The sequence below is a fragment of the Calonectris borealis genome, chromosome 1, assembly GCF_964195595.1.
Source record: "Calonectris borealis chromosome 1, bCalBor7.hap1.2, whole genome shotgun sequence".
NCBI classification, from domain to species: domain Eukaryota; kingdom Metazoa; phylum Chordata; class Aves; order Procellariiformes; family Procellariidae; genus Calonectris; species Calonectris borealis.
Window position 1 is genome coordinate 152,869,433 of NC_134312.1, and position 27,594 is coordinate 152,897,026.

General features: G+C 38.2%; 1 protein-coding gene across 5 annotated transcripts in view; it reads right to left on the minus strand.

Moving 5' to 3' along the window:
* Window positions 1-27,594, minus strand: part of TFDP1 (transcription factor Dp-1) — a 51,805-nt gene that overhangs the window by 12,064 nt on the left and 12,147 nt on the right. For 3 of the 5 annotated variants that reach the window (XM_075136653.1, XM_075136644.1, XM_075136663.1), the window contains exons 3-7: window positions 24,637-24,703; window positions 5,998-6,104; window positions 3,227-3,348; window positions 1,750-1,915; window positions 1,408-1,554 (exon numbers count right to left, since the gene is read on the minus strand). In XM_075136653.1, coding sequence (XP_074992754.1) covers window positions 1,408-1,554; window positions 1,750-1,915; window positions 3,227-3,348; window positions 5,998-6,104; window positions 24,637-24,703 — 609 coding nt within the window. The remainder of the gene's footprint in view (window positions 1-1,407; window positions 1,555-1,749; window positions 1,916-3,226; window positions 3,349-5,997; window positions 6,105-24,636; window positions 24,704-27,594) is intronic. The other 2 variants (XM_075136682.1, XM_075136673.1) reach the window with 1 other exon arrangement.

Sequence of the window (27,594 nt, forward strand, 5' to 3'; positions counted from 1 at the left end):
CTCATGAAGCCATAATAGGGAAGGGAGGAATCCTGCAATTTCCTCGAGTAAACTCAATACACCTTAGGATTTTTACTATTTTCAAGACTATATTACACTTGTGGCTCAATTATTCAATGGTTAACAGAACTCTTTCCTCCTCTTGTGACACTCAATTAACAAGTTCTCACTTTGGTATCAGAAGTTATCATTGTTTGCATCTTAAACGCATGAACCTTCACTGTGCATTATTACATTCTAAGTTGCTTTTTTTACTTCAGTATGAATATTTATCCTACTACTCTTTAGGACATTATCAATCATGACATCAAACCCAGCTGAATAAGCCACACTTCTTTTTCTTTTGCTCCAACATTACTGGCAATGCCATACTTTGTGAGACAGATCCAAAGAGATCTACTTTTAAAATCCCTCCAGCTAGCTGGTTCCCTTCAGCACACAGCACTGTCATCTTCAAACCACTTTACCTTCCATACTCACCCTATTTATGTCCCAATTATCACTCTCTTACCTTAGCTAATAATTTTCACTTGAGATGATAAATATTTAAATAAAACTCAGATTGATTAGATACCCTATATTTTCTTCATCTAGATAGCAATTACAGTACTAACTGAAAAATCAATTATCAGTATCAAACAAAAATCTCCATAGAATTAGCCCTCTGTAGATAGATTCCAAAACGGTTTTTTTTTTCCAATTTGTCAGTTTCTAAACTAATTTTTCAGTCCTGCTGAAGGGAATTTAGACTTATTAAGAATAAATACGAAGTCTCATTTTATTCTGATAAAGTGAGTTGACTTCAGTAAACCTCGGTAACTTTATTATCCTGCAAATCTCAGGATAGTCAAAAAAATATCCTGCCAGAACTTATGAATGCCTTTCAGTATAAAACATTTTACTTCTTACCCAAGACATGCAGTAAAAAAGACATGTTCATGTAAGACAAATGTCAGAAATACATAAGACCTGCAGCAACAAAGAAGGAGCAATGCATATATATACTGATATACATGCAACATCTACCATCACAGATGTATTATTTGTCTGGCATCTGGAGAAAACAACCTTCCTGACTCTTGAGCACCACTATTGCAATGTTGGAAATACACATTCATCTTTCAGTTTGATTAACTTCCACTCAGAACCATTTCACATATACTGTAAAAGCTGTGACAGAGCTGTATTTTTGACACAGAAGCATTAAAAAAAAAAATTAAGCAATCTGGAAGTTTAAACGTGTGTTCTGTAAATACAAATAAAATTTAAAACAAAAAAGTCAAAAGGAACCATACTATTCTACTTTGCTATCTCAAAAGATCACATGCATATGTTGTATCAGAACACATTAAAGCTGTAAACATTTACTCAAACACAAAGCCATTGCGAACTTCCTAATACATATACCTCTAAATTCTGACATTCCTGAGCCGAGTTAGTAGGTAGACCAATCCATTTGATTTCCTTTTTCTCCTTAGAGATAATGTTCATGGCCATAAGGACATTTAAGGCATCGTAGACACGTCGTCTAATATTCTTCTGGTCATAAGCCTGCTGTAGACATAGTGCATTAATCAAAAACATACCTATGACAAAAATATTTGAAAATAAATATATTACAGTAAATGGGTAAATTCAGGTAATGTCTGAACTGCTTCATTTAGCAGTAGGAAACGAAATACAGAAGTTTCAAAAGAAACTTCTCTTCCCCCATTCAGTTCACATGTAATTGACCTCCCATGTACTTACTGATTCATTTGGTGAAATGTGATTATCAGTGGTACTGAATTCTGCAACCAACTCGTCTGCCACCTCATTGTATGAGGTGGTTCCTTTTCTTTGTACCTTCTCACAAACCTTCATAGAGAAATGACGTAAACCCTTGCCATTCTTCTCTCCTTTTTTGTTCCGCTTCCTAAATATACGTATAATATATATTTTAAGAAGATTTGAACTTTGGAATATTTAATGTCTTTTTCAAATACAGGCACACTGCTGTAAAAAACCAAGCCTTCCCTTTTGTTCTGCTTCTCACCCCTTCCCAACACTTTTTTTCTATAATTTTTTTCCCCTACAATTTACAATAATTAATTATAATTCTAATATCTTCATGCTGAAACACAGTACAAATTCATTCTTTTGGCAACTCTGCTAGCTCCCGTAGCAGATAATAAGTTAGCAATAAGGATATTCCTTGAAGAAGTCAATGAAAAAAACCTTCCAATCTTCAAGACAAGAAGGTATAGGGGGATAAATGCTAAAATATGAAAAGTTAATTACAGGAGATAACTTTTTTTTGTCCTTTTTTTTTTTATTATTTAAATAACCCATCTAGTTTGGTCACAAAAAATTAGACTGATTGAGCATTTTCTACATAAGTCCCATACTGACTGAACAGATGAAGTCTGATATTGGTTGCACTCATTATACTGTTACTAAAACACAGATTTGAAGTTATACAGTATATAAAGTTGCTATGAAAACTTCGAAGTTACAAGATACAAGAAGTATAACAAAGTTTTCTGCATGTATTTTATCTTTGAAATAAAAAGTTCCTTGTAACTTGAGGAAAAAATTGTAGGTATCAACAAACTGAGTATCAGCAACGGAACCTCTCAATTCTCTACATCTCATTTCACTGTAAAATTCCAAAGTAGAAATTTATTTATGTGTAACAAGACACTGATGATAAATTTAGTCTTAAAGCAACTATATTTAACAAGAGACCCTTAAAAACAGGCTTGCATGAGAAAAGACACCAAAAGAATGCATTTATTGTATCTAATACTTTTTCCCAACAGGGACTACATTCTTGTTTCAAATGATACTTCAGGATACACTTGTTCAATCTGAATTGTACTGTATTTTTTTGGAAATACACCAGCAAAACAGAAATGCCAAATTAAAAATTGAATCAAGTCTGATGAATTCCTGTGTTCTTCTAGGAGCTAAATTCTCTAAATGTAAGTGATATGAGAATATCTGTCAAGAGTTTACAGAAAATATTCTAGTCCCTTTTACGACAAATGAGGGGGTATTCATTCGTCTGTGACTATTCCTGATTTTAATACAATATACTTTAATGTTGAAGTGCTCCTGATGGAAAAGTAAACTGACTGTCTCTCTCACACTGCTAGCCTGAAGAGTACATATGCTATCACAGTGAACATTTATAACAAAAGTTCCAAACAATTTATTAATCCTTTGTAACTTTTATTCTGCTCACCCAGCAGACCACGGCGAAGAATCTGCAGTCTGGTTCTGTGATACAAAATGTGTGTTAGGTGTATGTGGACTTCCTACCAGGATAGTATTTGGCGCTGAAGGTCTCTGAGGTGTACCAATAACCTACAGTAAAGATAACAATTTGGAAAATGATCATAAGTATTCCAAGATATTCATATGGTGCACAATTCAAATGATGCATTATCCAAACAACACTAATACTTTTTTCCTACCTAATTTTATTAGATGCACTGAATTTATACACAGTAGCACAAAAACCTTCAGACTACAGATTATATAGTTAAGAGCACTCCCTGAGTAATAAGCATTTCTGTTTCATCCTTCTCAAATGAGCTTTTCATGCTTGCTGGATTTCTTAACACTGTTCAACACTAACTTAGACAAGATCGAAACACACACGCCTCCTTCCCCTCAAAAGAAAAAGGGAAAAAAGGAGGGAAAGAAAAAACCCTACCAGACTATGTATAAAGAAGTTGCAGTAAATTAGAGTTAAAATATGAACATACGAAACAAGAAGATCTGAAAATCAGTAAAAGCAGAGAGAAAATGCAGAGCTGTTGCAAGAAAGGCCAAATTCTCTCCTGCAGTCAGTCTCTATCAAAAACCAAAATACAAGTATGTTAGAGGTGAGAAAAAGTAAGGGCCAACTTTCTTTACCACTGCAGTGAGCGAGACAGACCAATTTAGGCAAAATCACGCCATTCTGAACATGTTACGAGCACAAACTCAGCTGACCACAGTCTTCCAGCTTACAGGTAAGTAGTCCTGAAGATGTGCTAATTTGATCATGAGTAATACACACATTCACACACAGAGCCATGCTCTCCTTATGTGTGAAACTAGATGAAGCAGAACTTCCACTTTTACAGATGATGTTTTTATCTCTGAAATGTTATAAATGTAACTTTCAAGAAAATACGTATTTAGGAAAACAAAATGATACTGTATAGATTTCTATTTTGTAGAAAGACATGCCTACTTTTTGGGGGTATATTTACCTCCCAGTGGAAACAGTAGGTTGCATCCCTGACATCAGATAAGCGAAACGAACATCAAATGAACCTAAACTCATAACCACCCACAAGCTTGCTATCTTTTCCTGCAGCCATGTTCTGCCTCACCAACAAAATTTGAAGTTTCTTCCTCAGGCTAGCTTCAATAATTTAGCGTTGCTTGCTATCCCCTTCAGAACTGTAAAGTCAAGAGAAATTTACCCAAAATTTCTCTCTACATATACACAAAACAAAACCTCCATATCTTCTTTAACGACATACAACTAAGCATCTAATTTTGTACTGATAACAGCCAATACAAATATGCTGATATGGCCCCCTTCTTTCACACACACAAAAAAAAAAATTCAAATATGTTCAGAGTAAGACTTGAAGTGCTGAAAAAATTATGATTTCAAATGTAAATTTTCCACAATAATCATACTAACAAAACCACCATTAAGGGTAATTATTATTTCAGAATCGTTTTTTTAGCAATGTTACCATGTAACATTAATCATAGATAATATAGATGACGATTTGTCAATTTAAACTTGTGATGGAAGACACAAGAATTTATTTTATAATATAACACTGTTGTAAACATTAATTTACTCATTGTTGAAAGTTTAAAAAAGCATCAGATGATTTGTAATTTCATTCTTATCCCCTGGTTTGGTACTTTAAGAAAAGATTTTTTAAGTTACCTGAAAGGACATTTCTTTTTCAACATTAAACTCAAGTATGTACACAGTCTCACAATAATGCCCAGAAGGGACCCCCTCCGTGCCATTATGGCCTATGATCTATAGTTAAAACATTCCCCTCCTACTGCTGGTTACTGATTTTAAATTAAAAGAATGCCTAACTCTGAATTTCCTTGTTTGGAAATGTATTGATAAAACACTTCCTACTGAAAGAGCAATTTCATTCAGTTAAACTCATTTCGCTACACTCTTAACTTCCAAGTGCCTGCTGGAAGTAGTTAATTCACCACCACTGCCGGAAATAGAGCACAGTGAATGATCTGCACTACATCTGTATGGCTGAAGCAGTACAGTTTATAGATTCAGGCAGGCTCAATTATAAAACACTCCTTAGAGCTTAGAGTTGGGAAAGGCAGATGGGAAACTGCTTTCCTATCAAGAAGAAACCCAAATATAAGACATTCCATTTCAGATGTTCACGTTACAGTTGCTTTCCAGAAGATGAATTGAGACCAACTCTTTTCAGATTACCAAATTTTAATTTTGATCACTATAAAAGTGACTTCTCATAACCTATGTATTATCTATTGCATTTTTAGATTCTTTGAAACCTCTAATTTCATGTACCTCACACAAAGCTCACAATAAGTATTTCAGCAAAAGGATATCTAAATTAAGCACTGAGAAAAGTAGCTCTGTTTTCCATTTTGTTCCACCTAACTTCAATCTCAAAAATGTGCTAATGAATTTCAGTTACATTTCCCTATGCCTGATTTCAAAGCAGAAATCTGAAAAAGCCACTGATTTTAAGTGGCAAGACTAGCAACAGATAAAGCCACCTGAATATTCAGGTATCTGCATGTTGATTTGAGAGTCATCTTTGCATTTCTTTATGCAAAAGAACATCTGTTTTAACATAAGTCTATTAAAATCAGAAACAAGCTTAGACTATCTGCCTGTGACAACTGATAGGGACTATCAAGCTACAAGTCAGATTTACAGTATGTGTAAGCAACAGTACAAGCAATAAAAAAACCACAAAGTCTCCTTACCACTTGTTGTGCAATGTTGACATTAGACTGTCCAAATGTTTTTGGCAGGAGCTGTTTTCCAAGCGTATTTACTGTAGAAGGATGAACAGCCAATAGAGAAACAACCCCTGAAACAAATACAAGTAGATAGCTTCAGGTCAGCCACATTGTATTATTTTAGCAATTCCAGTTTCATCTATACTACTAATGCATATTAATAGAAACTAGCTCTGAACTGCATAGAGAGTCAATATAAATGTAGCATTTACACATTTGAAGGAAAAAAAAAAAATTAAGATTCACGGTATGTCTCTCAAACTTTCTCCTATGTAACCTTACAAGTCACTGATCTAGTATGAACATGTTTTAATTCCTTGTATTCCAATTTTTCTCTCAAAGCAGAGTAACAGAGATAATGGGCATCTAACAGAAAGCATAATTCTCTCCTCTTCTACCCCTATTCTTTGTGGCTATAGAAATCTTTTCCCACACCACCTGAAAAACATGCCCAATGCCCCAGCATATGACATACCCTTCTGAGACATGCTGGTCTACAGGAGATAAAATTTGGTTAGCACAGACCTTTCCAAGAGAATATTTGCAGCTTTCCTGAAAGTGCTCCCTCCCAGCTGAAGGCAGGGAATTAAAGAACAAAAGTCTTCAAGAATCCAATATTTTAGCAAAATACGTACAACACAGTAGATCAACCCTGCAGGGAAAGCAGCTCTCTTCCTGTTCATAAGCCATCCACAACCACCATTGATAAGTAAGCAAGTCTTAAGCCATGTAAAACAAAATTCAACTACAAAAATACCAAGCCAGATATCCTCTAGCAATTTGATGCTTCATGCCATGGTTTAAAAAACAAAACAAACCAAACAAAAAAGAAGCAACAAAGGCTGACTATGGAAAAAGAATAATGGCACAAAAAACTCTTAAAATACTGGAGACATTTATTTTGCTGAAACATCTATCATTTGGTTGTCAGGTGAGAGGTTTAGCAGTTCTTTCCCTTGGATCACTTTTAAAGGGGCTAATGGAGTCAGAAGGACTTGGCACAATTCCCATTCCTCTTCCTTTCTTTTTCCCATTATCCAATACAGAAGCAATAAGTAAGCATTTTTACAAGGGTTGTATCAGGAAGGGCTCTAACGAGTCCATGATGCCTATCATCTCTCTTATGCATTCAGGTAGTCTACAGAAAGTTGGGGACAACTCAAATCTTGTTTAAGCCCTTGCTTTCCCAAAGGCTTATATTTCCTAGCTGCTATTACTACACCATGTCAAACTGATAGCTTCACACAAGAACTTATTCTCAGTCCCCCAAAGTTGAACAGGACGCAGTAGCCTATCATTCTTCCATTATTAACCAACTTTTCAGTGCTCTTTCAGAAAGTCAGCAGCTATCTAATTTGTAACATAAGTCTCTCAAGCCTTCCTGTTCCTTCAAGTACACCAATCGCTATCATGGCCCAGTTTGTGTCTGTTCTTTCTCTCTGCAGAACGCAGTAGAGAGAATGCAGTAGAGCGATATAAACTACCCTGGCTGTTAGTGCTTGTGCATCTTCTTCTCAGCTTCCTGGAGGTCAACATGTCTTTTTTTAACCTCCACCTCATTGCTTTAAAAACAATAAAGCAACCTGAAGATTGTATTTCCAGTATAAAATAAGAGTTGTAACTGCTTTCCAAAGTTAAGACGCCTCATCTATTTGATCACCTTTCCTTACCTTTGACGGCGCTTGTTGCCCATACACTTTCTAGCTCTCCTACCCTTTGGAATTTATTTTTGCAGGGGACAGGGATGGACACATTATTCATGACAAAGGAATGCCATACGTTATTGTATAACTCCATAGCACATTTTCTATTTTATTCCCTGTTCCTTTCCAAATAATTCTCAAAATTCAATTTGCTTGTTCCCCACCAAACACTGATACCACATTTTCATGATATGACCTAGGATGACTTCAAGATCTTTCTTGAGTGCTAATAGCTCACTTGGGGTCCTCATTGTATCTAGTTTGGTTTTCACCAATTATTAACCCATGGGAGTACTGCCCCATTCTATGACACCTTAGTTTCTTTAACAGGCTGATTAAGGACCTTGATAATCAAGGTTTTTTTGTTGTTATTTTTAAGAAATCCAAGGACATCGCACTGATTAGATAACCCTTATCCACACGGTTGTTGACTCTCTCAAATCATGACTTTGAAAAGACATAACTTCCTAACTTCCCTTTTTCCCTCCCTCTAGAAAAGCCCTGTTAACTCCTGCCCATTATCACGTTTATTGACATGTCTACTACTTCTCTTTTCTGTTAAGTGCTCAACTGATTTGCCTAACAAAAGTCTGACTTACTCATCTGCAGTTATCTAAGCCCTTCAAAAATTGATGCAGGATATGTCGCTTTCTATCCTTCGGGTACTATATGAATTATACATATACTGAGTTAGCAGGACAGAAGTACCATTGCTAGGTCCTTTAATAATTCACAGGTAGATACTCCCTAGCCATGATGATTTCTAACCATTCATGTTATCAATTTTTTCCTAAGACAACAACTTCTAGCAATACTTCAGTAGGACAACTTCATAAATGATAGTATTGCCATGAGACTCGCCCTAATCATCTTGATCATCTATCAACTCTTCAGATGCACTCAAAAGACTTCGTTCTTCTGGTATGTTTAAAAATAAAGTAACTCTTCATGCTATCGTGTTGTTTCTTAAAAACTTTTATGCAGTCCACAAAGACAAATGCAAAAATCTTGCACTTGTGACAGTATAACTCCTCGCAACAGCAGAGGTCAGGGGTCAAGCAGTCAGGAAGCAGATGTGCAGAAAAGGACCTGGGGGTCTGGGTGGACAACAAGATGAATGTGACCCAGAAGTACACCCCCATGCTAATGAAGACTTAACTGCATCCTGGGCTACATTTGGAAGAGTACAGAAATAAGTACAAAATAAGTCATTATTTCTTTTTACTCCAGCACTCTTTAAGCTGTACCTCCATTACTCTTTTCAGTTTTGGGGCCCACAGTGCCAGAGAGGCATTAACAAACAGGAAAGAGCCCAGCAGAAAGACACTAATATGGCTAGGGTACTGGAGCATACGATGTACAATGAGAAGCTGAGGGAGCTTGGTGCGTTCAGCCTGTGGAAGAGAAGATTAAGGTGGGACGACAGGTGTATTTGTGAGAATCTAATCACTGCCTTCAATTATCAAATGGAGAGTTACAGAGATGACAGAGGACACAACAAAAGGAAAAGAGGCAACAGTCACAAGTTGCTGCACAGCAAATTCCAACCAGACATGAGGAAAAAAATTCACAATGAGAAAGGTAAAGCACAGCAACAGGTTGCCTAGGAGGTTTCCTGGAGATACACAGAAAAATTCAACTACTGAAGGCTCTGTGCTTTGAAGCTGGCCCTGGTTTGATTGCAAGGTTAGATCAGATGGCCTCCAGCATCCTTATATTATCCATTTAATTCTATGAATACAAATAGCTATCTTGCAACTAAATCATCTGCATGAAGGGAAGAGTATGCACTATGCTTCTTTAAAGTTTTTAATTACATTAACATTTCCTGTGGTGCTGTGCCAGAGTTAATTCACGCAACTGAATCAACCTGGCTCTATACAGAAAGTACAAGGTACGTCTGTCTATATGGCACAAACTGATTGGCAAGGAAATGCAAACGTAACTGGAAGAACAGTAACACACATTTCAGTTTGAAGCAAAGACAAAGTCAACCTATAAAAGATATCATACTAAATAGGAAAGAGGATAAATATTCAACAACAGGGGGAAAAAAAAAAGAAGAAAAAAGAGCGTTGTTTTCAAAGGTATTTTCAATTTGTCTCTGCCCAAGTGCATCCTATTATTTTCTCATTCACCTGCAAACATTTTTCTCATATTCACCTGCATTTTCATTGGAGGCTCATAATGCTCTGGTTTCACAGCGGTTTTGTGTGTGTGGTTTGTTTGTTTGTTAAGTATACAAGCAGAAATAACTTTATTAACTTAGCTTTGCAAGTGACTGACAGCTCAGTTTCTCAAAGGAATTTTATTAATCATTTCTTAATTACTTACTCTCATAGCAATCACTGCAATCCAAAATACTCCTGTACTGTACTTTGTGGCCAACATACGGTGTGCATAACAGCATGTAAAAATTAAACCACAAGTTTGCAAACAGCTTCCCTGGCACCAACTCCTCTTCCTTTTCAAAACAAACACATATGAATACTGCAAGTTCCTGACACTTTTTTTTTCTTTTTTTCTCCTTCTAAAGACTTCAAAAAACATGGAAAAGGCCAGGTAAAGCACACAAAAAAATCATACTGAAGGACATAACTACTACTTAAATTCTCAGTCTCCCAAACATCACCAGTTTGGATGACTACTCTTAGTAACTTAGAAGCAATCATTAAACCTAAATGAAAGTAGAACTTCATCAATACTAAGTTCCAAAATGCCTCCAAATGGAAGATAATGATACTGATGTGATCAAGGAGTAATGCCATATAAAAGTTGCACAGCAAAAGCAGCACCCTTTAACAAAACCTATTATTTATCTGTCTACAAAACGTTCCAACTAAGTGCTCTCTTCATACAGAGCATGCGGTAAGTAGCTTTCTTTGGTTACTGATTGCACTTAGGAGAGAACTTTTGAACCGGACCTTAGAAAGAATCCCTTGCAGAACTTTAACAGTAAAACAGATTGGTGATACAGGCAATTATGAACATTTTAAGTAACTTGACATGCCACAGAAAAAGACACAGTACATCTAAAATTAGAGAAAGGAGTGCCCTCTACAGACAAAGCAGTAGATCTGTCTAAAAACTGACTGCTCCAGTTCATGTAACAGTAGTGCCTTTGAATTTGGTGCTTCAGATCAAAGAGGTTGGGCTGAGGTACTCCTTGCCTCAGGAGCAGAAATCCCATTCATTCTAGGTGCTGCACCATTTTCTGATGTAATCTGTCTTTGTTTTATTTACTTGTGAAAGAGAGCAATAGGAGTGATGCAACAATAGAAGGCAACAGAAAAACAAGTCAGTTTCCTGATAATGCTGTCTCTAACAAACTAAGTCTTGTCAGTCTGTCTTCTAGCATAGAAGCAATACTGTATATGGTGGAACTGGATTTGGTAAGAAGGTAATTTTGCAAGCACTTTTGGAATTATTACATCCCAAAAAAAGAACATGCAGAATGAGAAGAGGGTGGTTTGCCAGAATGCAAAGTAATTCCTACCATCTCCTGCAACAGTCTCAATCAAACTCTGTCCAGCAGACCACTTTGTAAGTAAATACTCTACGTGATTGAAGGTTAAAGGGTTATTTTAAGAAATGTCTGAAGAAAATTACCCCTGCAGATTACATTTTGCAGTATAAACACTCTTACGAACTCTACAAACTTTTACTGAATTACATAAGCTTTGAAATTGATGGTTTTAACAGAGCAGTTGGAATCTAGCTGAACAGCTACACAACTCAAAAACAGCAATATTATTAAGCCAGTCTCAATACAAGTCAAATATGACTTACGCTCTCGGACAGATGGTATTACTATCAATTACCTGATAAAACCCGTAACTAAGAGAATATCACTTGAAGAGCCCAACGGGTCACTTTTGGGAGACCAAAAGAGACCAGTGAGACTTTCATGAACAATAAGATTTAAGTAAGTGACACAGACACTAGATTCCATTGCGAATGTCACTTCTGAGAATGCCAGGTGCCATCTGGAACATTACATTCCTCATTTCAGGAATTCTAAAAAAAGTTAATAGGAATAGAGTTTATATAAAGCCAGAGTACCTGTACTGCTTAAGATGCAAACGACTGATAGAAGATTACATGAAAACTATGAGAATTATCTGGAAAATGTTGTAGATTCAGTTTTGGCAGTCTTCTGAATGTGATTTTTTTCTTCTTTTTGGTAACAAAAGAGATAGGAAGAGAAGGAGAGGGAATTCGACATCAACGAATTATCACTAACGAAATTCCATACTGTAACCATTTTGAAAAGCAAATACAGATAAAGCTAATTCCAGCTCCAAACCTGTCTATCAAGCCAACTGCTTAGAATAAACAAAACTCTGAACAACAAAAAGCAAACTATTCCTAAGTGCACAATCTGCCCCTCTCTTTCCAGTGTGTCACCCCCAAACCCAAGTTGGTCTCTGTAGAAAATTATCTGAAAAATTATCAAGATTGGAATCAAAAAGTGAGCAGGGTCTCTTACAGGAATGTAAAGTAGTTTAAGTCCACCTCATTTTTTGCAAAGGTTCTTTTTTCAATCGGAAGGCTCTGGGTTATGAGATGACAGATTCCTCTCAGGGTCTCTGCAAGTCATGGGCCTTATTACACACACGCTATAGTGTTCTAGGAGACCTTACGGTAGACTCACTGATCTTTAGTCATGGCCTCCACTTGTCTTCATACCATCTTCAACTATTTCTTATTTGCCACTACCCTATTCAAGAAAGTTGCATGTGGCTAGTTCAGCCATGTAGTTGACAGCTCAGTATGTTTTTAGTAGCACCCTCCTCCCTAGTAAAGTAAGAGCAACGCATATGCATCTCCTGCAAAGAGAAAGCAAAACCACAGTTTGAAATCATTCATAACTGCGGATTTTACAGAAGCTTTCTAACTCTTCCCTTGGATTCTATTCAAAGCAGTGCATTTATTTCCATTATGGAAAAAAAAAAAGTAAGATGCAAGAATTACAAAGATGAGCTACTTGAAAACATCTTTCATTAATCAGAAGTACCATTCTATCTGTTTGGGCTGTTGTCAATAAAACTGACAGCAATATGCCTTAGAGTAATTTATCCCATGCACTTTAAAGTTTCAGTTGCCCACTTTTACTTGGCTTCTCTACTACCACAGAAACTTCCACAGCTAACTCCAACTCCAAGGCTTCAACAAAAATTGCCCAGTGACCAGGCTACAGGTTCTCTTCCTCAAGGCATTACCAAGCAATAGAAATCTAACAAAAACCTAAGTTTGTTTTGTGGGGTTTTGGTTTTTTTTTTTAAAGAGGTATGGGAGACCTCCCATGAGCTTCCAACCGAAAATATTCTATTCTATTCTATTTCCTCATGGGAAGCTCATCATGGAGACTGAAAGATAAGGAAGGCAGATTTTAGGAAAAACCTAAGTTTATTACTCAGCACGACAGTCTAGTACATAGAAATAATAGTAAAGATGTGCCTTTGAAGACTCCGAATAATGAAACCCAAAAAGCTGACTAAAGAGTGGAAGAATCTCTAGAAGGCTCCAAATCTTCACACAGCTCAAACACATTCAAACTCTGAAGCTGAGACAGAGATGAGAATGAATCCTGTTTTGGACAGCAGTGAAGCAGAGCTCAGAATGACATCTATAGTCAAGATGGGAAATAATGCACAGAAAGTGAGAATTTCAGAGCTACAGAAAGCTGGTAAGGCAGTCAGGACACAACCAAATGAGTTGAAGGAAGTCTTCAACCTATCTACACAACTACCACTGAACAAGAGGTAACAAAAGAAACATCTAAAAGAAACTTCCTGGAACAACAAGGTATCATATCAACATCGTAACAAGAAAAGTTTTCTGTATGAATTAATGGGGTAGGCTTCCACATCTTTCTCTTCCTCAAAGCATCATGACAGCAGGAAACAGTGTACTAAAGTCTCAAACCCATTAACCTGTCTCAATACAGTGACCAACGCAATGCTTGACAACAATCTCATTCAACCCCAACACTAGATACAGGTGAAATGGAAACCAAATGCCAAGCAGTTCCCTCAAGGAATCTTTACAGTATTTTCTATGCATTTTGCTTTACAAAATCTACCCTAAAACAATGAGCCTGAACCGCTGCTTTTTTCCAAGTGCAAGAGGAGTCTTGAAGACACAGCTAGCAAAAAAACATCAGTTAAAGGTGACATTTCAAGTGCCTTTTATCCAGTCCATATCACCTTCAAAGAAGATCATTCCTTACCACAAAAGCATCAACTTGACAAGTTTTAGATTATTAGATTATATATACATACAGAATATGTATAAAAGGTGTACTTAGAAGATTTGGGAAAGAAGACAGAGGTGACAATTATATCCTAGGAGCTGATTCCTCAGATGTCACTCCTGTGAAGTTGCAGTTTTTAATGTCTCTCTCGCAAACACCATAGATATTTTATGATTAGTTAGTTATATGCTAGTTTTCAGAAAACATTGAACTCTTTTTGAGGGTATCAACCTACCATAAGCTTTGACAGCCCACAGATGATTGTGTCTAGTTGTGTGCCAAGTCAAGTAAAAATACCTCTGCTTATAGAACAAGTCACACCATCCTGTTAAGACAACAAACATGCTTACACAGCAATTCTGAGCACTTTTACAAAGACATCGATCTTCTCCAGTGTGTTGTACTACTAAGTGCTTAAGTAATTTCTTACATCAACTCAGACTTCTAGGTGATTCTCATCATCCTTAGATATGACTAGTAATACTTTAGCTATTACAAACCAGTCTTTCCAAGTCTGTGTTGAAATAAACTGTGTGGTCTACCTTTAGACTTTTTAAGAGTCTTTTTAGACTTTTCAAAATATCGTTCCTATTTGCAGCAACAGTTTTATTTCCTGAGCTTGACTTTAGATAATAATAATTGTTTGGATTTACCTCAGCTGCAATAATATACAGGCATTTTATAACCAATGTTCAGGCATGTATCTGTTTGCTAAAGCATGAATCACGGGCTCTGAAATAGCTCTCTACTTCTGTTCCAGAGGAACAATTCCAGTCACTGCCAAAAATCAGGGAGAGTTTGATCTTGCAAATAAAATTAACAATAACATTATATTGCAAAAGTTTCTTGTCATATAAATAGGCAGTTAGGCAGTGTTGAAATGTAAGAGTCTAAATACACCTTAAAAATTTACATATTTGACTTCAGTTTTTTGCAATTACCAAATCTGAAATGAAAAAGTAAAGTTCTTTATGCCCCCAAAATGTGAAACCTTATTTTAAAGTAAGAGGTGAAAGGAGCTAAAGACATCTTTTACAAGTATTTTCTGGTTACATACTAATAATGCCCCCTACTGGCATGACAGAAGATCCAAATTTTCTTTCTGAGTAATTTTTAAAATAATTTAAGAGCTTTAATTTCAATACAACATTAACTACCATTGGTTATCTTTTCCCTTGCACTCAACTGAAGCAGCTAATTTCTTTCACCCAAATTTCTCCACAAGCAAGGGGCAGGATTAGAATTGAACAGTGTTCTATTTAATACTTAAATATCAACACTAATCTGAATATAGCAAGGACAAGAATGTAGCAGTTTTCTTCAAAATGCAACCTCCTGGAACAGCAAAATTTTTAAGTCTCTAAAATTCATTGCCAAATAACTTTCAGAAGACACAAACTCATGAGGAAGTTTTACTAGTTCAGCACCTACTAAAAATTCTTTCCATCCTTCCAACCCCTATGTATTTTCTAACCCTCAAAATGAATTCTGATGATAATTATCACTCAAAGTCTATGTACAGGGTGAATTTTAGCAATTTCAGGTTTAAGCAATTAGCCGGGTGGATATCCAAAACAAAGCCAGGAATTAACAAAAATTAATTTTCTTTTTTTTAATCCCAGAATGGAAGCTAACTAAAATAACGATTAAAATATCCAAATGAGATTATCCTTGCCTTGTAACTAAGGTATGCAAGAAGCAAACAATTACAATCAAGTCACTTTGGAATTTTATTCCACAATTAAACCACTCTCTTATTCTGTCTTGGTTAAAGCAATTTAGAATAGAATCAAATAGAATAGAATAGAATATTTTCAGTTGGAATGGACCTACAATGATCATCTAGTCCAACTGCCTGACCACCTCAGGGCTCACCAAAAGTTAAAGCATGTTATTAAGGGCATTGTCCAAATGCCTCTTAAACAATGACAGGCTTGGGGCATCGACCACCTCTCTAGGAAGCCTGTTCCAGTGCTTGACTACCCTGTCGGTAAAGAAATGCTTCCTAATGTCCAGTCTGAACCTCCCCTGGCACAGCTTTGAGCCATTCCCACATGTCCTGTCACTGGATCACAGGGAGAAGAGATCAGCACCTCCCTCTCCACTTCCCCTACTCAGGAAGCTGTAGAGAGCAAGGAGGTCGTCCCTCAGCCTCCTTTTCTCCAAACTAGACAAACCCAAAGTCCTTAGCCTCTCCTCATAGGACATTCCTTCCAGCCCTTTCACCAGCTTTGTTGCCCTCCTCTGGACACATTCAAGGACCTTTACATCCTTCTTAAATTGTGAGGCCCAGAACTGCACACAGTAGTCAAGGTGAGGCTGCACCAATGCTGAATACAGCAGGATAATCACCTCTTTTGACAGGCTGGTTATGCTGTGTTTGATGCACCCCAGGATGCGTTTGCCCTCTTGGCTGCCAGGGCACACTGCTGACTCATATTGAGCCTGCTGTTGACCAGCACCCCCAGAATCCTTTTTATTATTGCCAGAAAAGGGATAGAGCTATAAATCATACTTTGGATGCCTTTCCAGCTTTTCTTCACTTGACCTTTGAAATTTTTATAAACGTTGCTTCTGATAATAATTTGAGGGTTTACTGGGATTAATTTAGGCACAATTTCTGCAAAACCCATTCCTAAATATAGGGTAACAAGCAAAGGAAAGGGCCCTGTGTAATGATGTTCTCAGCAATTGAAGCTGTAGGGAAAAAAAATGCAATTGGATATTTTGGAATGAGCCAAGGAAACTTGCAACTGATTCCAATGGGATTTAGCATTCCTCCAAAAGGTCACAATTGAAGCTGACAGTAAATAAAACAGCACAGAACAAGCAGCAGATATAAAACCAAGTGGCTTTATTAGAGTTCATCAGCGAGAGAACATCTGAATATACAGCTACCTTAAGCTGCGCATGTTAACTCACTAGCAGTCACTAGCAAAGCCATTGCTCCGGATTTCCTGAAACAAAAACCTCCCTTCTCAGACACTCTCTGCACATTACATTGCTGCTTCTCTCCTGAACAGGGTTATACCAGAAAACCATCTTCCTGGTTTCCAAGTACAGCAAACCTTTCACAGTCATATCTGTGTCAAACCACACCACTCTAGACCAAATCTGGGGATTTGTGCCACTTAAACCCTACCAGACTACAAATTCAGCAGACCTTGCACTTAACAGGAAAGCTGCACTAAGATGTGAATGTCATAACTCATGTCATTCCAGGAGAAGTTAGAGCTTTTCAACAGCACCACTCCGGAGCCAAACATTCTGAAAACCTGCATTACCTAAGTTGCCTCATCCAAGGACTGGCAATACTCAAATAATAAACAAATTTATCCCAAACATATGCATTTCCATGAAGAAGAAAAACTAATTAGATAGTACATTTTCTGAAACCTTTGTAAGATCTGGGAATCAATATGGCCTTAGATCAAACAGGGGTTGATATAACTAGTGTATCGCTCCACTGATACTTTCCCAAGATTCAACTTTAAGAATTAGCCTTCAAGAATCAATTCTCAGTGGTGAAGGAACAGACATAGGCAGAGAGAAAATCCTCCTGTGGTGAGCAGAGCTAATGCTGTCATCTTAATACAAGGGAAAACTTGCACCTTGCTTGAGCAGCTCCATGGAATGCTGTTTTTTCAGGGCTAAATGGGGTTACACTCCAGTAATGGAAATACACAGGAGTATCAGAGAACACAGATCAATTTATACCCAACCTCTTCTGGAGGTTGCACAAGCACTGAAGGAAGCACAAGTTTCCAGCTCATTTCTACCACATATGAAGACTGATACCCTCTTATTCCACACTAAAGGTATTTTTGAAGAAAGACTTTTTTACAGCATTTCTAGAATGATATTTTATGTCCATGACCAATTTACTGAAAATTACATGCATTATAAACTAAATAATTTTTTTTTTCTTTTTACTATTTTCGCCTCTTAAAACAAATAAAGTCAGTCTCTGCTTTAAAAACAAAAAACCCTAATCTGCAGTTCACGGTTGAGACCAGTCTCTCCAAAATGAATTAGACTGAAACATGTCCGCACTAGCTGAAGTAAAAAGTCTGTCCAGGTTGGTAACCTGTTTCTGACAGTGGATATTAGTGGATAACCGAGGAATGAATGTAAGAACAGGACTTGCATACAGACATAATTTAACATACGCCCTCTCTCCCAGATTCTACAGCTTTAGGACTTTTTGAGCAAGAGGTTTGCAGCATAACACTTCAGCATAGCAAAATGAGTGATATCCCCTTTTCATCATTCATCTAAGAAACAACAGCTACACATCCTAACAAAACTCAGCCTAAAAATAACCTATTCACAGTTCTCAGATTTCTGCCATTGCAGATTAAAAATTTACAGAAGTCCATTCACAGGCTACTCTGTGAAGCAAAAGCTGTTTAAGCTGTAAGAACTGTTGCATAATAACCTGTTTTGGCCAGAAAAGTCAATCTTTGCTTATTTTTCATAGTTGATTCATATACCTCCCACTTAGTCCCGTATTTACCTTATAGACCTTCGATGAAGAGTTACAGAACCATTTCAAGAAAAATATTCTGCTTTCTTTCTCCCAAACCGTGTTTTTGCAAGCATGTCTTTATGACACAGTGGACAAGTCATTTTTTATCCTCTACCACACCCGTAAAGCCTTTATTTCTCTGACAGCTGAGCTCCTCCTCCTTTCACATCTAGCTGGCAACATGTGGAAACTGAAGCAAGTCATAAGTTTCTTGTTGAGGTTACATTCTTAATTTGCTGAGTCTCTCAAAGTCAGACTTTTCTGAAAAGATGCTGGAATGCACCTGCTGATATTACTTATCCAATGACCTTGAATGCTGCAAGAGCGTAAAGGGAATGAACTTCAAAAAGTAGCCAGGCTCTTGCATTCTCCCTGAAGAGCCTGCCCTACTACTGTTGTTGGGGGCAGCAGATTGGGCTAGGCATCTGACACAGTAGGGAGATTTGATCCTGTATCAATAATGCAATGTATTCCCGAAGTCCCCTTGTGACTGACTTGCAATTTCCAGAAAAGACTCTCTCCTTTTAAGAAATACAAATTTGAAGGGGAAGAAAAAACAAACAAACAAAAAACCAAAAATACTTTTAATGATGACCACCAGAGAAGAATAGAAAGATTCTTTCCTGACCTCCTTCAATTCATCCTAAGAAGTACACCAGATACACTTCTGCTACCCTGGTTTTTACCTATTGCCGTGGACTGAATCCTCCACATTGTGAAATTAAGAGAAATTTTGCACAAACTTAGCAAGACAGTAGAGGACTGGACTTTTTGATATAATGGCATGCAATGTAGACAGCTACTTTTAGAAAGCACATTGTACTTTTGTGTATATCAGTTACATTTAAAATTCCAACACTTAAAGACTACACAAAAAACCTAAAAATTATAAAAAAGTGGCAACAGAAAATAAGTACTACTTTAGTTAATAAATTCTGATACATATCTGAATACTTTAGCGACAAAATATTTGTTATTTTAAGCTCTGATTAAGACTACAGAGCCTGCATATAAAACACAGACAAGTCAGAGGCCAGAAACATAAAACAATCAAGCCAAGAGAAACAGTTGTTTCTTCTCAATACTAAGAATTAGTTGCTGTCCATTAACTTTACAAAACTCCCTGAAAAGCAACGAGGTGCAGAAATTAACTAAGGATAGCTTAGTTTGCTTGTATTATTCATGGTGGTATACATGGACAATAGAGCTCAACTCTCAAACCGGAGGAGCTGCAAGTCTGTAATAAACCATTTAATCACTTGAATTTATTTTAGAAATTCTACAAGCAATGAAATAGTCTCTATTTTGCCCAGTTCTACTTTAAGAATTATGTAATAATGGAAGATTCACATTTCCAATTTTTGCTGTCTAGACTGCACTGTCTGTTTTGACTAGCTCTCCACTGACTGTAACAGGGTCTAGACACAGACGCCTACATGGGTGTAAAATGTCCCTGTAAGTGTCTGCCCTGACAAAAACATCAGTTTTACTGCCCATAGCGGGTAGGGAAATGGTATGGCTGTTAAGGATCAGGTAATTTACCTGCACACTTTTTTTGGTCAGGGGTTTGTGACTGTGTTTACAAATATACATGTGGACCAGTTAATAAGTGTCAGTTATTCAACCCTTAGTGCCTTCTCCATCAAAAGCAGATAATGGCAGATCAGTCAGACAGCCCCCTTTTGGAAAGCAATGTAGAATCATAGAATAGAATCATAGAATCATTAAGGTTGGGAAAGACCTCTAAAATCATCGAGTCCAACCATCAACTCAACACCACCATGCCTACTAAACCATGTCCCTAAGTGCCTCATCTACACGTCTTTTAAATACCTCCAGGGATGGTAATGTGGTGATGTATATTTTAGACAAGGGAATGTCAAAGAGAGAGCCTATTGAGATTCCAATAAAATACTTCATGTACATAGAAAAACTGTTAGTTAAATTGGTAGTGACAGAAATTAGAAATTCTGCAAGTTGTGAAAATAAATGCTTAAAGGAGTTTCCTGAACTGGTATATAACAGACTAGAATGGAGGTCACCTGAACTGGACTACAGGTTAATCTGACATTTACAAGTACTAGCATAAACCAACAATGCATAAATCAATAGATTTGTCAACAGTGAGGTTTATGACAGCATCAGACAAGAAGTAGTAGGTGACTGTTCTAATAAATTTTACCCTACTTAGTACAGCCTATCAAAGCACACCATCTGGCACACAAAAGAATAAACCAGACTATCATCATTTGGAAGCAACAACAAACGAAAATGGCCATTTCACTAAAATCTATTGTGAGATGGCTGTGAACCAAACATGACATTGCACAGAAAAATTACTGATACCTCCATACAAATATGACTGAAGCTTCACTTGGAGTCATATAGACTATTTTGGTCACCTGCAATGATGAAAAGCAAACAAACAGGCTCAAACAATGACAATAAGGAAAATCCAGAGGACAAAGAGTTCATCTGCTAAGGAATCTAGGAAACAATAGTTTGACAGGCCAACTAGCCAAAGACTGTTAAGATACACAATTGTTATTTATAAAGAGTAGGTAAACACACTGCAGAAAACTATTAAGCTGAAAAATAACACTGCCACCAGCAAAATGCATAAACTGGCAAGAATACACTTAACTGGAAGTCAGAGAAAAGTTCTACAGTCTCACTATGGAAACAGCCTTCCCCTAAGAATTCAGAGGACAAAAATCTAATTTTCAGATACAGCATAATCGATTTACAGAAGAGGTTATATGACATAGCTGTCCAGAACTGCAGGCAACTGGAACTCATAGAATCATTTACGTTGGAAAAGACCTTTAAGATCATTAAGTCCAACCGTAAACCAAACACTGCCAAGTCCACCACTAAGCCATGTCCCTAAGCGCCACATCTACACATCTTTTAAATACTTCCAGGGATGGTGACTCAACCACTTCCCTGGGCAGCCTGCTGACAACCCCTTCAGTGAAGAAATTTTTCCTAATGTCCAATCTAAACCTCCCCTGGTGCAACTTGAGGCCATTTCCTCTCATCCTATTGCTAGCTACTTGGCAGAAGAGACCGACACCCACCTCACTACAACCTTTCAGTTGTAGGAAGTGATAAGGTCTCCCCTCAGCCTCCTCTTCTCCAGACTAAAACAGTCCCAGTTCCCTCATCCACTCCTCGTAAGACTTGTGCTCCAGGCCCTTCACCAGCTTCGTTGCCCTTCTCTGGACACGCTCCAGCACCTCAATGTCTTTCTTGTAGTGAGGGGCCCAAAACGGAACACAGGATTCGAGGTGCGGTCTCACTAGTGCCGAGTACAGGGGCACGATCACCTCCCTACTCCTGCTGGCCACACTATTTCTGATACAGGCCAGGATGCCGTTGGCCTTCTTGGCTGCCTGGGCACACTGCTGGCTCATGTTCAGCCGGCTGTCAGCCAGCACCCCCAGGGCCTTTTCCTCTGGGCAGCTTTCCAGCCACTCTTCCCCAAGCCTGTAGCGTTGCCTGGGGTTGTTGTGACCCAAGTGCAGGACCCGGCACTTGGCCTTGTTGAACCTCATACAACTGGCCTCAGCCCATCGATCCAGCCTGCCCAGATCCCTCTGTGGACCTCCCTATCCTCGAGCAGATCAACACTCCCACCCAACTTGGTATCGTCTGCAAACGTATTTAGGGAGCACTCAATCCCCTCATCCAGATCATTGATAAAGATATTGAACCAGACCGGCTCCAATACTGAGCCCTGGGAAACATTGCTCGTGACCGGCTACCAACTGGATTTAACTCCATTCACCACAACTCTTTGGCCCCAGCCATCCAGCCATTTTTTTGCCCAGCGAAGAGTACGCCCGTCCAAGCCATGAGCAGCCAGCTTCTCCAGAAGAATGCTGTGAAAAGCTGTCAAAGGCTTTACTAAAGACTAGGTAGACCACATCCACAGCCTTTCCCTCATCCACTAGGCAGGTCACCTTGCCATAGAAGGAGATCAGGTTAGTCAAGCAGGACCTGCCTTTCATAAACCCATGCTGACTAGGCCTGATCACCTGGTTGTCCTGTACGTGCCACGTGATGGCACTCAAGATGATCTGCTCCATAACCTTTCCCAGCACTGAGGTCAGACTGACAGGTCTGTAGTTCCTCGGATCCTCCTTTCGGCCCTTCTTGTAGATGGGCATCAAATTTGCTAACTTTCAGTCAACTGGGACCTCCCTGGTTAGCCAGGACTGCTGATAAAGGATGGAAAGTGGCTTGGTGAGCACTTCCGCCAGCTCCCTCAGTAGCCTTGGGTGGATCCCATCCTGCCCCATAGACGTGTGTGTGTCTAAGTGGTGTAGCAGGTCGCTAACCATTTCCCCTTGGATTATGGGGGCTTCATTCTGCTCCCTGTCCCTGTCTTCCAGCTCAGGAGGCCAGACAACAACTGGTCTCACTATGAAAGACTGAGGCAAAGAAGGCATTAAGTACCTCAGCCTTATCCTCATGCTTTGTCCTATGTTTCCCCCTGCATCCAATATAGGATGGAAATTCTCCTTAGCCCTCCTTTCTCCTTTTGTTGATGATGTATTTATAGCGACATTTTTTATTGTCTTTTATGGCAGTAGCCAGATTAAGTTCTAGTTGGGCTTTGGCCCTTCTAATTTTCTCCCTGCATAACCTCACAACATCTTTGTAGTCCTCCTGAGTTGCCTGCCCCATCTTCCAAAGGTCATAAACTCTCCTTTTTTTCCTGAGTTCCAGCCAAAGCCCTCTGTTCAGCCAGGCTGGTCTTATTCACCACCAGCTCATCTTTCGGCACACGGGGACAGCCTGCTCCTGCGCCTTTAAGATTTGCTTCTTGAAGAATGTCCAGCCTTCCTGGACTCCTTTGCCCTTCAGGACTGCCTCCCAAGGGACTCTGTCAACCAGTCTCCTAAACAGGCCAAAGTCTGCCCTCTGGAAGTCCAAGGTAGCAGTTCTGCTGACCCCCCTCCTTACTTCTCCAAGAATTGATCATTTCATGATCGCTATGCCCAAGACAGCCTCCAACCATCACACCACCCACAAGTCCTTCTCTGTCCACAAACAGCAGGTCCAGTGGGGCATCTTCCCTAGTTGGCTCACTCACTAGCTGTATCAGGAAGTTATCTTCCACAAACTCCAGGAACCTCCTAGACTGTTTCCTCGCTGCTGTATTGTATTTCCAGCAGACATCTGGTAAGTTGAAGTCTCCCATGAGAACAAGGGCGAGCAATCGTGAGACTTTTCCCAGCTGCTTATAGAATATTTCGTCTGCCTCTTCATCCTGGTTGGGTGGTCTATAACAGACTCCCACCATCGTATCTGCTTTACTGGCCTTCCCCCTGATTTTTACCCATAAACACTCAACCCTATCATCACCATAAAGCTCTAAACAGTCAAAACATTCCCTAATATACAGGGCTACCCCACTGCCTCTCCCTCCTTGCCTATGCCTTCTGAGGAGTTTATAGCCATCCATTGCAGCACTCCAGTTGGGCAAGTCATCCCACCGTGTTTCTGTGATGGCAACTGTAAGCTTCTGTTTCCCCCCCCAACTATGCTAACTGTAAAGTGCAGCACATAACTCCCCAAATATTTAGATACTCTTCGTTTTTGACCTTACATATAAAATTCAAGTTTATAGCGTGCATTTTATTAAATTGCTTGATTACATTACATTATCATATATGTACAGCCACTATCTGCAAGTCCAAAACAGTTCTGTTCAAAGTATTATTTCAGATAGGCATGCACTAGTGTGGATGCACTATCATAAAAACGGTCATAACCCATTTTAAACTGCTACACTCCTGCATTTTTCCCATTTGCTAAAACATCGTGCCCCAAAAGATGTTTTAGACCATCTGGGCCTTTATACTTAAACACAAGCTACACTAACGAGAAGATCACATATGGGATGACAAACCACCGCTGAACTTCACATGCAGTTTAGAGACAAAATGCAGTTTAGAGAAAATCTACAGTTTGCTTGCTGATTATGTAAGATATAACTTAAGAAAAGCTTTACAAAAACTATCCTAAGAAAGCAGTTTAAAGCCAGTAATAAGCATAACAACTAAAAATCAAGAAATGGAGAGTCTTACTAAAAATTGTGTTCTTACCTTTTCCAGGACTTAGGTTTTGGTCTATAAACACCTTAAGCTCTCCATTGGCTTCAATTAGTCCAGCCTGTTAAAGAAAGTAACTTTTATTAAATTTACAAACACAGACAGCCTTTTGTTGTTAAAGATGGAAGAAATCATACCAGAAGTCTCTGCTGCTACCACTCGTATTTTGTCACAAATCTGCCACTATGTAATGGCACTGTTTGTGGCATAGTATTTGCCAAACTTTAAAATCTTGATTTTGTAAATAACATATTCTTGAAATGCAAGCAGAAAATCAGTTTACACCTACCTTGCTATTTTGTATCCTAAGCTCTTACGGTGTACATGCACTATTTTAACAGACAGCTGAACACCCTTCTAATTAGAACCATTGGCACCTTCGACTACACCTTTCTCTGTGTAGGTACTACTTACCTACCACAGAAGTTAACAACATTATAGCAAAAACAGTAGAGGTGGTAGAGAACACCTTGAGTCATTTTAATCAGGAAAAAAAAGCATTAAGAAGGAATACCTTCAGCTTTTCAATTATTTTTTTTTAAAGATCAGAATATAAAGCTCTTAAGTGAAAGAGCTATAGGATTACATACCAGTTTATAAAGTAATCCCCATCCGTTGAGAAAGGTCACAGTAGAAGTTATTTTTAAAAAACAGAATTAATTTTTTGATAGAAAACACTTGATGCAGTAATTCCTTGGTATCTCCAGACAAAGCAGTTCTGAAAAAATAATGAAGGCAGGACACAAAGACTGCTTCCATTTAGAAAGAACAGCAAGGAAGTCAACACTTGTACTTAACCATAGTTTAGCATGTGGTGTTACAGAGACTGAAAAGTCCTTAGCTGCATTTTGTGCATAGCTGGTACTTGCAGACATCTTCAAGAGACAATTCAGTGGCTTGCTGTCAGTCGGCAGCAAAGCTTTTCCCTTAAAAGTCTACCTGAAGAGCCCTACTTACGATTTGCCAGAAGTTCAGCAAACCAAGCGAGCCACTAGAGGATGCTGTGGTGCTGTTATTATCCAGGTATATGACAGCAAGGATTTCTTAAGACAGGGAACTTAACAAAACGGGAAACTTTCTCTCCTCAGTGAAAGGCGAGGGGAGAAAAGAAGATGACCAAGCACTGGGGACAGGCTGGGAAGTGAGCAGAAAAGAAATTTTGCTAAGGGAAGCATAAAGAGCAGTGGCCTGTAATGGCATAGCAGTGATGAGGACCTGGTGGCACAAAGACACAAAGAAAACATAAGTGAGGAGACAGTGGAACTGATGGGTAGAATGAAGAGCCTGTGGCAGTTCTGTCCTCCATTCTCCTGATTTCCACCCCAGAAGTAAGAAAATAGCATTGTTTTAAGGAGACTGCAACAACTTACCAGTACACAACCACTAACTGTTCTCCATCTTGCCCACAGTAAGGATTCAAAGGTCCACTTGAACAAATTTCTACTGCCCTCTATTCCTAGGCACCAGAGCTTTTATAAGCCTAACTCTTCATCACACTTACTACATAATTCAGAAGGGCAACAGACTATATCAGACACTTTCAAAGAAAGAAGGTATACTCATCAATATGAAATCAGTATCACGTACAAAGATGGTATTAGAGCTACAAAGATTTACTAGAGCTACACTCAATGGCAATACGACATTCCAGAACACTGGAACCCAATGTGCTATATGAAGATGAATTTTTGGGTAAGTGTTACGCTATACTCCCATTCTACCTCAATTTCACAAGAAGAGTGTTAAACCACACAGGAAGTGCAGTCCCGTTGTCATAATTTCTTTAAATGCAGTACTTCAGTTTCTATTCAACAGCAGAAAGAGAAGGCTTGCACTCAAGGATTCCTGCAAATTCTCTTTTCTATGAGAATCAAAAAGATATCAATGAGACTGGAAAGACATTTAATACATTGAGTTTGTGATCAGTGGACCACCAAGAAAATGGCTGTTTTAATCTGTAATATCTTTCATTTTAGAAGCACGTGAATTTAGTAATTCTGAATTATTAAATTCATTCATCAGTTTAATATGCAAAAGCAAACTTGCCTTGAGTTCATATGTCAGTTACAGTGATAATCCAAACCCAAATATTTAAGCTGTGATATTCAGCAAATTCAAGTATAAAATGCAAATCATTATTTCAGTAATTAGCAAATTAGGCAATTCAGTAATCGATTACTTATTGGTCCCTTCCTATTTTTATTTTTTTTTAAACTAGAATGGTCTCCAATATAACGATTTCTATTAATTCATTTTATCCTTAAGTATTCAACTAACCACCATACCATAGTATCAAATAATCTCATAAGCTTCAAGTTTTCTTCTACATAATTAAAATATACAGGGAAAAATACTACCCAAACCAATATGCAACTCCAAAAAACACAGTCTAACCTAGCATTACAAAGGGTCAGCTTAGTGCTACATGCCTGGACAGTGCTTGTGTGTGACTGAAATTATGCAAGTCACTGACAAACTGGAGAACATTTGGGAAAAACACTGCATTTAATCAATAAGAGAATACAATTCAGGAAAAATCAGAGAATAGCAATCACTGAACAACATGAAGAATCCCCTCAGGAACCACAACACTGATGAAGAGTACAGCAGTTACAGTTCCACCACCTTTCCACACCAGTATCTTACTAAAGGTTCAGCTCTAGCAGTTAAAATGGCTGGTAAATATTCAACTCATTCGTAAGAGTATGTCTAGGAAAGACTCCAAGAAAACTATTTGGAAAGAATACTACCAAATCCCACAGCAAATAGCACCCCCAGCTGCTACTATTCGTAATGAAAACCGATTTCTGGTGAAAATTCTGTTACTCCTGCATCAGCTTCACACTTCTGGATACACTATTTAATTCTAAGGTTATCAAAATTTATCACTAGTTTTGAGTCTCCTCAGTCACAGATACAAGCTTTTGACAAGAGAAAATTGAAAAGCAAAAC